Here is a 16,797-nt window from a genome sequence, read left to right on the forward strand (position 1 = left end):
TATTCAGACAATTCTTGTCCTTAACGTTGGAAGCAAGGTGACGGGCATAAAGAAGGAATTGATGTGAGCATGAATTACTTACAAGATTTAAGTCTTGTCCGTTGTTTTTAACTTGGCTTTCTATTAGTGGAATGAGTAAGGTACTGGCGCCTAAAAGTAGCAGCAGTAGTAACATACTAAAAATTATTGTCTCGAACAGCCACTATTTTCCTTATTTACTGCTAAAAGTTTCACGTTACTTGAACGCAGGCTCCACAAGTCGCCTTCAATTTACACAACATTTCTCCTAAACTTCAGCACATGACATATATAGACAGATTGAAGAAAAGAAAAGCATGAAGCCTCCAGTCTCCCAGGCCAGAACAGGAGTCTAAGAATTGAACGATGCCATAACCACAAGACAAAATTTAAGAACAGATTTGATAAAATACCAGTAAGAAAACAAAATTAGAATACTTCTTCTGACCTGCACTTCCAGGAACATCGCAGTCTGTTTGTGTTGATTTGCAGGTGAATGAAGTTTGTCTCTCCTTTAGTACAGGACTGCTTCCATTTAGGCTATGACTGTGGGCTCGTGTTCTTGTCTGCCCGACATGCATACTTGAGGCTTGGGTAGTTAGTGTTTCGTCTTTCATGAGAAACTGGTAAATCTTAAAGGAAATTTGTGGTATTTATTACACCTTTGTTTTAATACTAACTCACACTGCTGTGAGTTTAGTTGCAGCCTTCGTTCCGTAAATTAAATGGTGCACGAAGATAGTATTATCTTTCTGTAACATAACAAATGTTTGGTGGGTGGTAGTGGGTTTGGTAGTGACCTAGAACTAAATGAATCTGGTAAGATGCCGAGCAATTATCTTTTAATGCTCGTGGAAATAGAATGCCATGTCCAAAGACATAGCACGACGACATCACCCTACTCGACGGAGGCCTTATGTTCCTAGCAACAGCTTTCTAAATTCTCCACGATGTACAAATCTTGACACTGAGATAGTGACAAGCTAATTGTCACATTACCGCGCCTCTCTCACCTCAAGATCTCTTATAACTCGGGAGGAATTTTTAATTTTTTAACGTCTTTACTTCGTACCTTTGGTACAAACACCAGTAACAGCGTCGCAGTGGTGCACACGATCAGGCACAATGACGAAATGGCATATGGAGCTTCATAATACATGGATCCATCCAGGGCAATAGCCACAATAGCACCAATGATGGACAACACGACCACGTTATAAACCGACATCCCGATATACCTGGAGTCATTCAGGGCCGGAATCGTAACATTACGTGTCTCCCAGGCCAAGAAAAGACCAAATAGCAGAAGGATGCCTTTGTAGGCGAATAAGACGCCAAGGAAATACGTTTTGTATTGACACGTGCACTGGTATAACGCGGGAATGATGATGATGTCTTTTTCCTTTCGGATCTGTAGGTGAACAAATGAAGTTCGTTATTCTCTACATACCCTTCAAGTAAGTTCCGTTCCCTAGAAAGCCCCTTTCTCCTAAGTTTCCTGAACTCGCACCCTCCCTCGACACTGGCGCTACGAATGCAATCTGAGCTTGGTGTTCTCGTTTTCAGTACTTTCTTTCTGGCTTCAGAAGCTCGTAAAAACTCATGCAATATTTAGAAAGAGCTGACATGAAGATCTTTTATACCAAGCTACTGAGATAAAATGTTACTTTGCGGAATAAGCTAAATGTCTCAAACAACAATGTTCGCCTTTTGCAGTACAATTACAAAAGGCGAGCTTACGGCTATTCAGTCGAGCTTAGAAGTTCGCAAAGGACTCACCATTTCTTTAAATGTCAGTATTTCGGCAACGAGCGGATCAATTGCAATCCAGCATGACAAGAACACCACATCAACAGCTAGCAAGCCCGCCACAATAACAAGCAGGTGAAGATCCTTGATGGCCTGAGATGAAAAAAAAAAAGCAAGGTGTCAGAAGTTGCTCCTCCTAAGCCAAATTCAGTCTTGAACAACAAGGCAGAAATATTTGTGTTCCAGATGCCTCATCCTCCACATGCGGTGATCAGTCATTGTCTATCTGGACTTTTACTTTCTATTCTATTCTATTGAGCCATTAAGCAATGCTTAAATAAGTATGCATTAAACTTTAAATGGAATTTGACTTGCACTTCTTAAATTCTCATGGAGTGTATTGTTTTGTTTGCCTAGTGTGCACTTATTTCGTTACTTCTCACCATTTTCTTGAGAGTCTTGGCAGCTGTAAATATCTTGTGAACTCGCCAAGTTTTGCTAAACATGGCACCAAATGATAGAGAAAATCCAATAGAAAGCACTGAAGTTCTAGCCTGTTGATATATAAAGGGTTTTCATATTGTAATTGGTATAAACGTTTGGATAGTTAACTAAACAAAATCGCCTACATCAGGTGATAACGCGGGTACCATTTCTAAATCAAGATCTTCAATACAGAGGGTAAGAACTAAGTAAGCTTATAGACGAAATAGACGTGCAAAAAAACGTTGACTCATCGTGATTAGGACGCAAACGGGACAAAGAAAGAAGCCGGGTAGAATTGCTTAATTGGTTTGAGATATCGCTTCATTTTTTGCCTGTCTACACCATCTCAGTCATTTGACAAATAGAAGTGATGCCTGAACACCATAAGTCATCATTTCTTTACATGCATGGGTGTGTAGTAACTTGTTTTTGTATTCTGCTGTGGTTTAAATCTAAATTTGTGTCGGTATTGTTTTGGCTGAGACCCTAATTGGCTAAAACAATTCTTGTATCAAGATCCACCAATTTAACTGGAACAAATATTGTTTCTTTTCCCGCCAATTAATGGGAAGAAACAAAACTGCGACTTGGTCTTGGTGACTCACTTTCAAACATCGTTTGCATATTTTTGTCCAATGATTGATCTATTGGATTATATGCGGCATTTGTACATGACTGGTCAAAGTAATTACTTTCGTTTTTAGCTTGACAACAGTCAACAGAAATCTTACTATAACAAATCGCAGAACTATATCTTACATTACAGTTGTTTCCGTATTCTTTTAAGTTGAGGAACCTCGCATCCAAACCAAACAAAACGACTGAGGCGTAACAAAGTATACATCCCAGAATAATTATATTATTAAGCTTCGGTGATGACATCTTGATAATTCTAGAAAAAGAAACGAGCTGGATTAACTTTGCTGTTGGAATTTTTATGTCGGACCAGAATTAGCCTCTCTTTATTTCTTCTTAGAACTATGTAAGAATTCTAAACGTCAGCCTAGCGGGCATATTTGAAGGACTAGCGGAAGAATTTTTTTAAAAAAACCGGAGGGAAGCCTATAGAGTACGGCCAGCAAGGGGGCAGAACACAGGTTTTCGGTCTCGTTTAATGCATTCTTTGTACTCGGAGCACCTTCAATCTGTCAGTTGGCCCCTCTTTTTTCATAGTATTTCGCCCGCAGCAGCCAACGTGTTTAGCTAAACCAGTGAACTCAAAAATTTAAACTTAGCTGAAAGAAATAGAGGCGAAGAAATTGAAATTGAAATTGAAATTTAACTGAACCTTGTAAAAATGATGTGCACGTGACGTCTTTACTCTGAAAATTACATGGGGAGTATTTTTCCAGCTTTTTTATCTCACTGATTTTTAATTTGGTAGATCTTTTTTCTGACCAAATCTCTTTATCTTATGCATCTGTTACAATAACGCTCTTACCTGTTCTTTCCATTGCTGATGTTAAAATACAGAAAACTTGCCGAACAGATGATTCCGACAGCTGCCATAAGCCACATGATAATTATAAGAGGCAATGGGACCATCATAAACTCCAGATTTTCGACTGTGTGATCCCTGGGCGGTTTATTATCTGAAAAATAATAGTGATAGTTCAGCTAAGTACATGGTGGTTCCTCTTCACCTTCACTCTTTACCTGCGGAGGCGAAGTGGCCTCGTGGTTAGTGCTCCCGCCTCCGGATCAAGTGGTCCCTGGCCAGGGACATTGTGTTGTGTTCTTGGGCAAAACACTTTACTCTGACAGTGCCTCTCCCCTCCCAGGGATATAAATGGGTGCCGTTGAATTTGATGCTGGGGGTAACCCTGCGATGCACTAGTATCCCATCCAGGGAGGAGTACAAATACTCGCTTCATGCTACAGAAACCGGAGATAAGGGCCGGCCTGATGGGTCACTTGCCTCTTATAATGCAGACTTTACCCTTTTACCTACTCTCCACCTAGTTTGTTTATTATTGAAAAACAAAGGAAATTCCGCACAAATTTAATTTTAACTGATAGCCTTTTGAGGAAGAGCAGAAGATATCAGATGTAAAAATTCCAAGGCTTATTACCTCTTGAGTTAAAGATAGGACATAAGAAAGATTATTACCTGGCCATATCTCATCTCGCTGGGAGGGAAATATGTGGAGCTCGTCTGAGAAGGTGAAGTGCTGACCGATTCTGGTCTCATTTCCTGAAACATAAATAAGCAATTTTAAAATCTCAATACTGCTGAACAATTTTTTTTCTGGAATCTTATTGCAGGCCACACAGTCTTGTTTACTTCAGGTCCTTGTACTAAACTGACACGTGCATAAGGCGCTTTAGTAGCTACTCAGCTGTATTTTTTTTTTGAAATACGCGAATCTGATTGGTTGTCTCATTGTTTTCTATTCGCTGATAGGCAACGATCGGGCGCACTGCTCTTGAAACTAAAACGATTCTTAATATTAGTCTTAAACTGTAGGTTAGGGGTTGTCATCCTTAAGGATATCTACTAAAACAATTAGATTACTCGCCTTCGTTTTCTATTAGCGATAGTCAACGAGGCGCTGTTCGCTCATAGCATACTCGGGCTCGTAGTCTACGCCAGTTTGTTACGTTATGGTACCCACCTCCTCTATTTTGTTTGACGAGAACTGTTCCTACGCGTTCTCTATTTTTGTCAAACCGAACAGGGCCCTGTCAAAATAAACATTAAAATAAAATTTAAAAAAAAATCACGATTTTCGCCTTTTAACACTACCTCGCAAATAGATTCCTCTTTTGGAATTAATTACGACATGATCACTTGGAGAAATATTGTAATTACAAAACTTTTTATTTTAATCAGACATCAACTGCAAATCTTTTTTTTTTTTTTCGCGTTTGTCATGAATTAAGTGTTAATAATTTCCATGAGTAAATGGCATTCTCGGAAATCTATCTTTGAATATCTCCATTTTCCTCATTTTTCTTACTTACTGTGATTCCTTCAAAGTTTGTGTTCCTTATCCACTTTTTGATCAGGAGAACCTCATCGTATGTCCGCTTGTTAAGTCTCTCATACGTCAATCCATCGGCCATGGTAGCATTCAGTGTCAGTGCAATCACCCATGCCACATCAAACGCGTATGCAGAGTCCTTTCTGAGTCTTGTGTCGTTATTTAACCTGACCATTTCACTCCAGAAGCTTTCCGCAGTCTGCAAAATCATCGGAAATGAAAACCGGTTTGTTAGATCCGATGGTCGTTCAGCAAATAGATCTTTAATCTTTAATCATTATTTATACACGGTAAAAATTACATCAGGTAGAAAAAATTACATAATAATGACTAAAAATCCAAATCCTAACATTATATTAACTTGCATTATTATGCCACTTAAGAAAAATCCTGGTTTCCATGAATGCTGTGTTTAAAAATTATGGTAGAGAAGGCGTTTAAATTTGTCCAATGAACCAAACTCTCTAATGTTACAGGGTAAGCTGTTCCAAAGGGTAGCGCCGCTGTAACTAAAACTATTTTTCATGTAGTTTGTTCTCGGAAAGGGAACAACAAGTTTGTTTACCGAGTCCCTCAGAGAATAGCTTGATTCATTTCGCTTTATAAATAGATGACAATGACCGTTCACCTTTCTAGTGTACGAACCTAACCAGGCAGGGGTTTGCGTCTTTGCGGATTTTTTTCAAGTTCCTATATTCAAGGTTTTGGAAGCAGGTTAATTTGTCTGGCGTTTACAGCCACCAGCACCAAATTAAATTATTCTCCCAGTGTATATTGTAGGAAAAAAGCTGGGACCAATAAGGGTTGATAGTTTGTTAGTAGGGAACTCAGTTGGGATGTGTTGTTGGCTAGACTCCATCAGGAAATGCGGTCTAGGATATGGAACTCTTCCAGGGTTCTTGTGTAGTGGTCTTGGGCAACATTCATACCGTCACGTACAGTATCCCTCACCACCCGGGACATTAATAGATACCAGTGAGCTATTAGGAAAACATGCCTAAGTACTGGGACTAGCATGGGATGGAGTTACTTTTCATCTAGAAGGTAGAGCAATAGAAGTAGTTGCTTCATACTAGAGGTTCATGCTACACAAGCCGAAGCTAAGTGCTGGCCGTTAACGGTAGTTGAGAGCCACAGGGCTTATGAGGACTTCCCATTTTACCATTTTGGTGGCAAGGATTTAAGCTTCAATGCTCATTATTTTTAGTAACTTACCATTCCAGACAGTGTCTTTTGATTTTCCTGGCGGATGTCTAGCTTCATAGTTGATATGTAACGTTCGGCTGCTTCTTTCAGTTGGTTACTTGTACAGTCTACAGACCCTTTCAGCTCGGAATCTCCGGGAAAAATTCGACCTGGCCTAATCTCGCCAAATATTATCCAGGCATAGTTCGATCCAAACATCTTCTTTTTAAAGGCCTATCATTACAATAACAAGTACTGGTTAAAAGTAATATAGGTCATTTACAAACTGGTAAATTAAAAGGCCGGAAGCAGTGCCTTTCTTACATTTTTAGACCACTGCTGAAGTCATAAACAGTTCTTTCTTAAGTTTGCTCATACACACACACACTTTCATGGGCTTTCTTCACAAAGCAACAATATAACAAGTTACTAATCTGAAAACTTGAAAGGTCTACCGTCAATCATTGGCTTAAGCTGCACATGCTACTTCATACAATTACTTTTTGTCTTAAGAGCAAATTCCGCAAAAATCAAACAAAATCAAATTTCTTCGGCAAGGTTAGAAAACTCAAATTCGCTCGTCTTTTGCATATAGCTAGCCCCTAACAAGAGTGCAAAAAGGCTGTAGTTTTTTTCCTTGAAATAGTTTTGTCTTTCCGAGAAAAGCGACATTTACGATTTAACTTTCAGACTCAATTTCATGCAATTTAGCGAGTCCCAACTGGGCTGAAAATCGGCTGAAATTCGACCATTTTCATTCGATTCGCATTTCGCAACTATTGAGCGCAGAAAAGTTGTAATACAACCAGCTTATTGCAGAACTATTCCTTGTCTAAAAAAGTACGATTTCAAGAATATTAGATTAATCTAATTATTTAGCAGTAAACAAAACCAGACTGTTCTCCAATATTGAGTAAGTCAGTCGGTGAAAAGGATTGTCATTTTGACCATGTGGCATGTCTCGGAATTCCAAAAGATTTTAGATGATAACTATGCTAGGATAGGTCTTTCAATATATTTAAAGTTCAGTTTGGGCAAATGATTAGGCACTCTTCAAAAAATTATTCAAAATCGTTCACAAAATACACAAAATCACGCCAGCAGCTTCCGAGTGCGGGACCAAAAGTATCATCATCGTATCGGCGTATTACTTCAGTTCGAAACGTTAGCATTACCAAGCAGTATAAATGACATACACATAATAATAGCATGTTCACCTACCTCGGTCTGTAATATCCTGAATCTTACAAACTGATTCTTTCCCTGCGTATAATTTTCAGCGGCGTTCTTTTCAGTACTCATATGATATCCGACTTTGAAGAAAAACAGTCACTGCCAAGTCCCATGTATGCATCATCCATCTGTGTTATTTGTGTCGTTTGATTAGGCCAGTAGTAACTGCTAAAGCGTCATTCCACGTTCGACTTTCGGGTTTCCATTTTGAAGACGTTTGAAAGTCCTCCATTTTGACCGAAGATGTGTTATCCGAGACCCGTGCGTTACAACATATTTTACATGGGGGTGAGGGTCGGGATTTCAGAGCTTTTAACAGAGTTATTTTTCTTTGTTTGAATTTTAAGCCACAAGGACCTGGTTCGTGTGTAGAATTTTATCGCTTTACCTAAGAAAAGAGCCCCTGAACTGGAACTAACATCGAGATATTGGAAAAATTCTAACGCTTTTTCTTTCGGAATTTAATTCCTACTCTACCCTTACCCTGTGCGAAAAGACATTTGCTGGACAATATGCAAATAAGACACGCGGAGCATCGAAGATGGCGGCTTATTTGTTACTGCTAATTACTGGGGATTTCTGCCTGATAGCAGGTTGAACGATTGTATCAAACAACAAAACGGAAAATGTAGGAACATTTACATTGGAACTTGGTAATATTGAGCGATTTGGGGAATTCAAAATCACCAGACGAATGCGTACAGGTTATGCAAACCTAATGGAACACCGTTGAAATGGCAGGATAGGAATGTTGTTTGACAGTCAAGACATGATAAGCCAGCTAAGGTAGACATATATATGTTGGTTTATGCTTAAGTCGAGCTGATACTCCTGTGATATTTCGAACTGAAGTGATTTAATGACAAAAACAATGGTACTACTTTTGGTCACGCATTCCACTGCTGGCGTGATTTCAGTTTTTTTTGTGTATGATTTGAATAATGTTTTGACGAGTGCCTAATCATTTGCCCAAACTAGGCTTTACATATATTGAAAGACCTATCCTAGCATAGTTAGAATCTAGAATCTTTTGGAATTCCGAGATATGGCACATAGTCAAAATGACAATTGTTTTCACCGACTGACGAACTGATCGTTGGAGAACACTATGGTTTTGTTTACCGCTAAATAGTTAAATAAATCCAATATTCTTGAGACTGGGCTTTTTTGGACAAGGAATAGTTCTGCATTAAGTCGGTTGTATTACAACTTTTCTGTGCTCAATAGTTGCGAAATGCGAATCGAATGAAAATGGTCAATTTTCAGCCCAGTTAGAGCTCGTTAGATTGATGTCTGGACGTGAAACCGATAATGTCCTCGGAATGTCCTCGGAAATACCAAGACATTTGAAGAAAAAAACTACATAGCGTTTTTACTATTAGGAAGGCCTACATATATGCAACAGTAGGGCAAATTCTATTTTTCAAGCCTTACAGAACTGTTTTTGATCCTTGTGTACATTTGCTCTTAATTATCATTAATTAACTCAAAAACCTGCTCCAGTATTTTCGAGAACTCACCTCACAGAACACGTTTCTGGCACCGAGGTAATCGAACTCACCAATTATGATCCTAGCGTCCAGTGACTGATAGCAAAAGAAAGAAATGTCAAGAGTTACATAAAGCCGAAATTCTGTGATACAAGATCTTCTGCAAGTCAGTCATTTGTCGGAAAGGAAGGGCAGCATAAAACACCCTGACTTTAAGCGAGGGGCTTCTAAATATAATAAAATGACAGCACACAATGCTACGAATGCCAGTGACAAAATGTAATTAATTTGTAACAAGAACAGGTAACAGTTTGTTTCTCTTTTTGTCGACTCAAATGTGGAATTGCTTTGTTGTTTGGTGTGGACCTGGTGTTGGGCTCAATGTTGAGCGTTGATCTGTTTGGAAGTTCAATTTAATGTGAGTTGAATTTTGTTTACTTTGTAATTCTCGAAGTCGACTGACCTCTTGCAGCTTTAAGCAATAGTTTGTGACCATCAAGATGGCCTTGTAACTAAATTCCCCAAGAATCCTGTCACCATTTCTTAGATTGACTAATTATAAACTTTAATATGTTTGGAAAGAGTAAAAATCGATTAGTTTGAATTGGGGGAGTAACAGCACTAATAGCGCAATTGTGTTTTTAAATAACACGAAAGGCGCTTTTGTTTTCTTATACTTAAAGACATTCAATAATTTTATCATGACAATTTAACCCTCCCAAGAGTTTACTGATATTTCGAACATAATTGATAGTGGCGGAAACTACGGCAGTTCGTCGCTGCAAGTAGGCTACTTTCCACGCAGCGTGTTTGGCTTACTAGCGGCTGGCCTATTGCAGAGCATTAAACAGACCAGAAAAAAAGGCTTATTTCTTCGCTTCACTTTTCTTTGCCGATGACTGGGTTTTACTTGCAGTTTATTTTTCGCTTTTTCATTTGTATTTTAAAATACACACCCTGGCAATTTAAGCGTGCGTTTCTGAACGTTGGCGTTCGCCGGTTTGCAACAAGAAAGAAATAACTTCTACAGCCCGCGCTTCATGTAACAAATTTTCCCTTCCGTACCCCGGAAAAATGTCGCTGTACTGAGCGACATTTCCCCTACCCCACCACGAGAAGGGTGATATTGTCAGCATCTGGTCGTCAGCGAAGATTTTGAATCTCGCGCTCGGAAATTGGCTGAGAGTCGGTTCTTTGTTCTAGAAACAATAGCGCCTTTCAAGCTGCAAACAATAAAAAATGCCCATAAACGGTGTGCCATTGTCCAAAAATTAAACACAAAGTCTGATATGTTAAGCGATGGTTTATATCCATCAAGATGGTCTTGTAATTCAAGGTTGTTCAAAGTCTAGGTTACCCGCACATGGAGTTTGTAAATGTTAAGTGGAGTTTGTCTTCGAGTTCCTATGGCAGCCATACTTGAGAATTCTTGCCGACCTTTGGCTCGGACCTTCATCGGAGTTCCAGTTTTATCATTTAGCTCTTTAAACTTAGTATTTTTTCATTCAGCGTTTGTTCTTTAGTTTGAATATCCGTGTACGCAGATTGACCTCTTCAAGGAGACGTTTTAAAAGTAGTGTGCAGTATCCTTCAAGGTCATACCATTCACAACTGACTGAAAAGTGCCTAAAATTGAGGTATTCTACTATGTAACGTTCAGGAAGTGAATTAATCAACAGAACGTGTAGCAGTCCAAAGGGTATAATTAAAAGAAAAGGAAAGAAAAGAAGAACACTCTCTGTTTCCCCTCGTAGAGGAGGGTTGCCACTACATATGTGTTAGCATGGAAAACAGTTATTTTCATGGAATATCTATGCGCTAGAAATATGTTAAACCTACTAATTCTGATTAAGTGATGGGTTTAATTGGAGTCTTTGGAATGCGTAGGAGTTTGATCGAGTAATCTGCCGTGACACCACAAAACAAAAACAAAACAAAACAAACATTTTTACCTTAAGTTTATCCATTTGAAAACTGAGGTCGCCTCGCTTCTCGAATCCTTCCACTGCAATGATGCTGATGTTGTTCTTTTCCAGTTCAGTTTTAAGCTTATCTACTGTCTGTGAAAATGGGAGTAGATCAATTTTGAGAAAACGCAAACGTTTGGTAAGCTTGCTTGTTAATACTCACGAGATGATAACAGATTTGGCTAAAAATTAAACTTTTTGTATTTGCGTAGTTAACTAAACTGAAGCTTAAAATGGACTTAATACAACTAAACGATTTTATGCAGGCATCTTCTGATGTGTCATTTCAACTCAAACTTAACTTTTTTCATTTTATTTCATTCTCAAGTATGTCAAGAACTCTATTACTTAGTAAAGAATATTGAGTAAGATAACTATTGGAAGAAAAACTACTTAATTTAACAAGTCTTAGAAAGACTGTACCGGCGAAAAGAACTCGGGATCGTATTCGTGAAGAATAGCAACTCTTTTCCAGCCGTAGTGTTTGATGAAGGCCACCTTTGCTTTGCTGTATGACGTCGATGACGGGGCGGCTCGATAAGTGTTGGGATAGGTTAACTGACTTTCAAATTTAGGTGAGCCTGACGAGTAAGAAACCTGTGGAAAACGAAACGAACGTTATACATTTCTTGTTCTTTATAAAACATGTGGAGTGTCGATTTGTTGATACTCAGATTTGAGCCTACCTAAGGAAGTGTTCATTTATTTTGAGTGTCGAGAGTAATTCGCATTTACTTTGGTTTTGTGTTACCACCTTATGCAATTAGTTTTAAAAACTCTCAGCAATTTTCAACCAGCCACACATTTTCTCGGGGTTCTCTGGTACCTGCTTCACGTACTGATTTTTGCTCAAGACTGTCTCTATCCTTTTTTGTATGGTCAAAGTGATCACTTTGGTTTTGGTTTCAACAGTCATTGAAAACTGCTTTATGTGCATGTCTTGCTATGATACACTGTTTCTACTTCTAGCAACGCAACCAATGACTAGTCCAGAGGGAAACATAATTCACTGGTTTCTTGAAGGACATTCTATCATGCGTTTTGCTATTCTGGCCAGTTTATGGTCATTTTCGTGGTCTAAGAGTATTTAACGCGATTGCAACATTTTCCTAAAAATTAGTCCCTACTAAAAAGACCTTCAAGAGCATTTAAACACTTGGTTGCATTTGAATCACATGTTAATTTTAAGGTTTTATCCAAACAGCATTTTTTCGTTCCAGTTTAATTTACCTTTGTATCCGCATTTTCTTGCTAATTAACTTAGCTTGCAGCATAAAATACTAAACTGAAGAGCCACACCTGAACTAGCTTCCACAATGGGGCAGCCTCCGCTACGGGCTCTAAAGCCTTTGTACTTGAAGGTCCAAGTAATATAACAGGTTTTTCTTTCTTGTTCAGGAGATTAAAGAGTGCCTTTGTGGCGTATGCACCACCGTCCTGCGAAATAGTAAGTGATTTACAGTGTCAGTAATACAAACAGAGATTTACTCAAAATATTGTGCAGTTTTATCTACAGGTTTGTTTAACTCGTTGGAATGATATGGAAACGTTCTTTTGGCCCAATTCCCTGAAATTTTCTGACTTTCATCTCACAGTCAGAGCCAACCTTTCAAGCCTCTAAACCTTCTGCTCAGTGCTAATGCAACCGAGTCAGGAGGACATGTTATTCAAACAGGAACGATAATTATCAGTAATTAAGGGAACTTGATGTACTTTTCACGACTTCTCTTCGAAACTTAATAGTTGCAAAATTTACGAAGAGGAGGGAGTGTTACCGTTTCAAAGTTTCATAAGGCTCGCACTGGTCATACATGTCATGTCTTTATTGAAACTTTTACTATGGTGCAAACTCCATTACGTTAAGTTTAGTATATAAAAGACAGAGTTGACGCCGAGAGTTGATCCAAACAACCGTATACCATCTGTTTTTAGAATAGGATTGTTCGATATAATTGGCTGGCAAGGAGACCTCCGTTTATTATTCGTACTTAAATTAACTAGCAGTCACTACAGATCTACCGACTATGAGGCAATGTTTGTGCTATATAAATCCTAGTACACACACTAAACTTCTTCTTGTGTTACCTCATGTGAGGTAACGGAACGTTGCCGTTTAAAAAATCAGTCATTTTCACGAGGGCAGTTATGTATCATAAAGACTCGCAGTCGGATAAAGAGAGAAGGTGGTATAATTTTAAATGGGCAAACAAAAGTTAGGACTAAAAGGGCCAAATATCTCTGTTGATTGTTAAGCGTTTTCATTGCAATACCAGGAAATAAAACTTGGATCCAAGGCAATTTTGGACACTGAGACTGTGTAAAGTCCATGAGACTGAGACTGTGTAAAGTCCACGTTAGAATATATTTTATCGCAAGTGAGAAGACCTAACCGTGCAGATTCCTATCGGACGGAATCATGCAAACGCTGAATGCGATGTGCTTACTCAAATCCAATGGCCCATTTTATAGTTCTGCGCTTAGTGATCAGGCCTTTGACAAGAAGCGAGGCTCGAATTTATTTGGCTATGAAACAAGCCTCGTGAATTTCGAAATGTAAATTATTCCGTTTTCATGCTAAATAGTTTCTAATCTATATCATCACAAGGCCAACTCAAACCTCACTTTCAAGCAGAGGCCTAATTAACTTTCACAGATTTTGAAATGATTTATTTATCTAGATGTATTTTAGTTTCTCGTTATAACTGTGGTGGTTTGGGCGCAAGTAGACCAAAAGAGCTTATACAATAACAACAACAAGGTTTATTTCTGCTCCCATTTCTCCGACCACATGCTTCCGTTAATTGCATCCCATAATAGACCAGTGATCATGTGGCTGACACGTCACAACAGAAACACTACATCTCCCCCTAAGTTATTACAAATGTCAGCACTAGAGAAAACTAAATGAATAGTATTACAAATCTAATTAATAGTCCTTAAAACAAACAGTCTCTCTCTTTATGTCTCTTGCACATTCTAAAACTAAGTGCATACGTAGTCTTTTAAATAGGCGGGTGGTTGTCTAGAGCGCGCAGGTCGCAAAACAACTGAATCGCCCGGCAAAGGGTTGGGTGGAGTCTCTTGCACCTCTGCTGGCTGGCTTGCAATTGTCATTGGATGCGTTTGTTCCACCTGGTCTGGCTCTTGGGGTAGTTGTGCTGGCTGTACCTGGTCTTCCTTTTCAGTGGTTCCAGGTGCAACAAATTTCTTCATGTGGGCTATGTTTCGCATTTTATTGTTCCCATTGGTATCTTCCAGTATGACGGCATTTCCATCTTTGTGAACGACCTTGTATGGCTCAGGTTCATAATTGGGTGAGAGTTTGTTCTCTCGAACCTGTTTCAGTAGGACTTGATCACCCTCTTCAATGTCGCTGAATTTGGCAGCGCGTGTTCTGTCTGCATACTCCTTCTGTCTAAGTTTAGCATGAGCATCCCTCTCTTTTAAGAGCAGCTGCCACTGTGCTTCAGTGGCTCGATCCTTGGGGATTTGGACTTTTGGAAGTTTGTCACGTAGCTTCCTCCCCATCAGTAGTTCTGCTGGTGATATCCCAGTAACAGTATGAGGGGTAACTCTGTACTGGAATAGAAAGTCTGCGAGTGCTTTTCGCCAATCTTTACCCTCTAGGCGCGCGATTCTCACGATTTTCAGTAAGGTCTCATTGCAACGCTCCACCTCTCCATTGCTTTGGGGCCAATAGGGCACGCCCTTTTTGTGTTCAATTGCTAGATACTCTAGGAATCCCTCGAATTCCTTGGATGCAAATGGAGGTCCGTTATCACTACGGACAGTCTCTGGTAGACCATGTGTTCTAAAAATAGCCTCCATGGACTTGATTACATTTTGTGCATCTGTTTTCTTGAGAAGGACAGCTTCGATCCAGCGAGAATAGTAGTCTACAACTACCAGGAGGTGATCTCCACTTGTAATCTCGAGAAGGTCAACTGAGATTTCTTGCCACGGGGAGTCTGGTAGTCTGGTTGATCTCACCGGCTCTGGTTTGGATCGGGGTCCGACAAGCTGGCAGGGGTGACATGTTCGTATTGCTTGCTCTACTTGCTTGTCCATTCGTGGCCACCATACTTTCTCTCGCAACCTGGTTTTAGTTCGGACCATACCTTGGTGTCCTTCGTGAGCCAACATTATGGTGCGCTTTTGAAGGCTCTGTGGAATGAGGATGCGGCTTCCTCTCATCACCACCTGTCCTATCACCCACAGTTCATCTTTAACTGCTTTGTAAATTGTGCCTTGTAACTGGCTCCAATCATCTGTCATTACAGCCTGCCGTAACATCTTTAGCGTTGGGTCTTTTTCAGAAGCGATTTCAACTTCCTTTGGCACCAACGCAGCTGGTACAGCCTCACTTACTACGCTGTACGCAAACTCTTCTGCAGCTTGAGTTTCGTGATCATGGGTAGTACCCACCGGTAGGCGGCTCAGGACGTCTGCAGCATTGTCCTTGCCCCGTATATGTGTCAACTTGTATTGGAACTGCTGTAAGTAGAGAAGCCATCTTTCTATTCGTGCTGATGGGGGCTTTGACTTTGCTCCGAGTACGATGAGAAGAGGCTTGTGATCAGTGCAGACTTCAAAGCTAATGCCATAGAGGTACAAGTAGAACTTTTCACAAGCCCACCTTACAGCCAGAGCTTCTCTTTCAAATTGGGAGTACCTCATTTCAATCTTACTCAGCTTTCTGCTGGCATAATATATTGGCCTGTAGCTTCCATCTTTTTGCTTCTGTTCCAGAATCGCCCCAACTCCCACTGGTGATGCATCGGTTGTCAGACGAGTTTCTGCGCCCTGTCTGAAATATGCCATCACTGGTGCACGAGTCAGCCGGTCTTTTATCTCTTGGAATGACTTTGCTTCCTTTACTCCCCACTTCCACTTGATGTCTTTTGCGGTGAGGTCCCACAATGGACTCGATATTGATGCAAAGTTGGGGATGAACTTTGAACAGAACTGCACGGAGCCAAGAAAACTTCTTACTTCTGATGGGTTTTGGGGTGCTGGTGCCTCAACAATAGCTTTCACACGTTGACTAGACACTTTCAGCCCCTCCCCAGAGAGTACATCACCCATGTAGATCATGCTGCCAACACCAATTTCACATTTATCATAGTTAAGCGTAAGCCCACTTTCTTCAAGCTTGCGCATGACCCTCTCTAAGTTTTCGTCATGCTCTTCATCATTTGTGCCAACAACTCGTAGGTCATCGTGCAGGTTGTATGCCCCTGGGCAGTCTTGGATGATCTGCCAAACAATTTGCTGGAATTTTTCCGTGGCCATGTTTACACCAAAAAGCAGGCGCTTGTATCTGTAAAGGCCATTAGGCGCAGCAAAGGTTGTAATGTCCCTTGAGTCTGGGTGTAACTCAATTTGGTGAAAAGCCATATTTAAATCTAATTTAGAGAAAACTTTGGCATTCGAGACTTCTTGGAGTGTTTCCTCTACGGTAGGGACTGGGTGTTTCTCCCGCACAATGGCTTGGTTCGCTTGTCTCATGTCTAGACAGATTCTAATGTCACCGTTAGGCTTCTCGACCACTACTAAGGGGTTGACCCAGCTGGTAGGTCCCTCTACTTTTTCGATAACATCAAGCTTCAGTAACTCTTCCAATTTCTCCGTGACTTTTTCTCGTCTACTAAAAGGAATTCTGCGTGGGGGTTGAGCAACTGGTTG

The 16,797-nt window shown here is 40.0% G+C and overlaps 1 protein-coding gene across 4 annotated transcripts in view; it reads right to left on the bottom strand.

The window, feature by feature from the left end:
• Positions 1-16,797, bottom strand: part of LOC110045863 (gamma-aminobutyric acid type B receptor subunit 2-like) — a 34,041-nt gene that overhangs the window by 2,217 nt on the left and 15,027 nt on the right. For 3 of the 4 annotated variants that reach the window (XM_089277388.1, XM_020751491.2, XM_089277389.1), the window contains exons 3-16: positions 12,412-12,549; positions 11,536-11,709; positions 11,098-11,205; positions 9,176-9,241; positions 6,453-6,656; positions 5,218-5,436; positions 4,869-4,935; positions 4,364-4,447; positions 3,695-3,845; positions 3,013-3,145; positions 2,211-2,321; positions 1,798-1,920; positions 1,091-1,429; positions 467-650 (exon numbers count right to left, since the gene is read on the bottom strand). In XM_089277388.1, coding sequence (XP_089133514.1) covers positions 467-650; positions 1,091-1,429; positions 1,798-1,920; positions 2,211-2,321; positions 3,013-3,145; positions 3,695-3,845; positions 4,364-4,447; positions 4,869-4,935; positions 5,218-5,436; positions 6,453-6,656; positions 9,176-9,241; positions 11,098-11,205; positions 11,536-11,709; positions 12,412-12,549 — 2,101 coding nt within the window. Of the gene's footprint in view, positions 1-82; positions 151-466; positions 651-1,090; positions 1,430-1,797; positions 1,921-2,210; positions 2,322-3,012; positions 3,146-3,694; positions 3,846-4,363; positions 4,448-4,868; positions 4,936-5,217; positions 5,437-6,452; positions 6,657-9,175; positions 9,242-11,097; positions 11,206-11,535; positions 11,710-12,411; positions 12,550-16,797 lie in introns of all 4 variants that reach the window. The other variant, XM_089277390.1, reaches the window with a different exon arrangement.

The sequence above is a fragment of the Orbicella faveolata genome, unplaced genomic scaffold (assembly GCF_042242905.1).
Source record: "Orbicella faveolata isolate gen_17 unplaced genomic scaffold, um_ofav_v1 contig_46, whole genome shotgun sequence".
NCBI lineage: Eukaryota > Metazoa > Cnidaria > Anthozoa > Scleractinia > Merulinidae > Orbicella > Orbicella faveolata.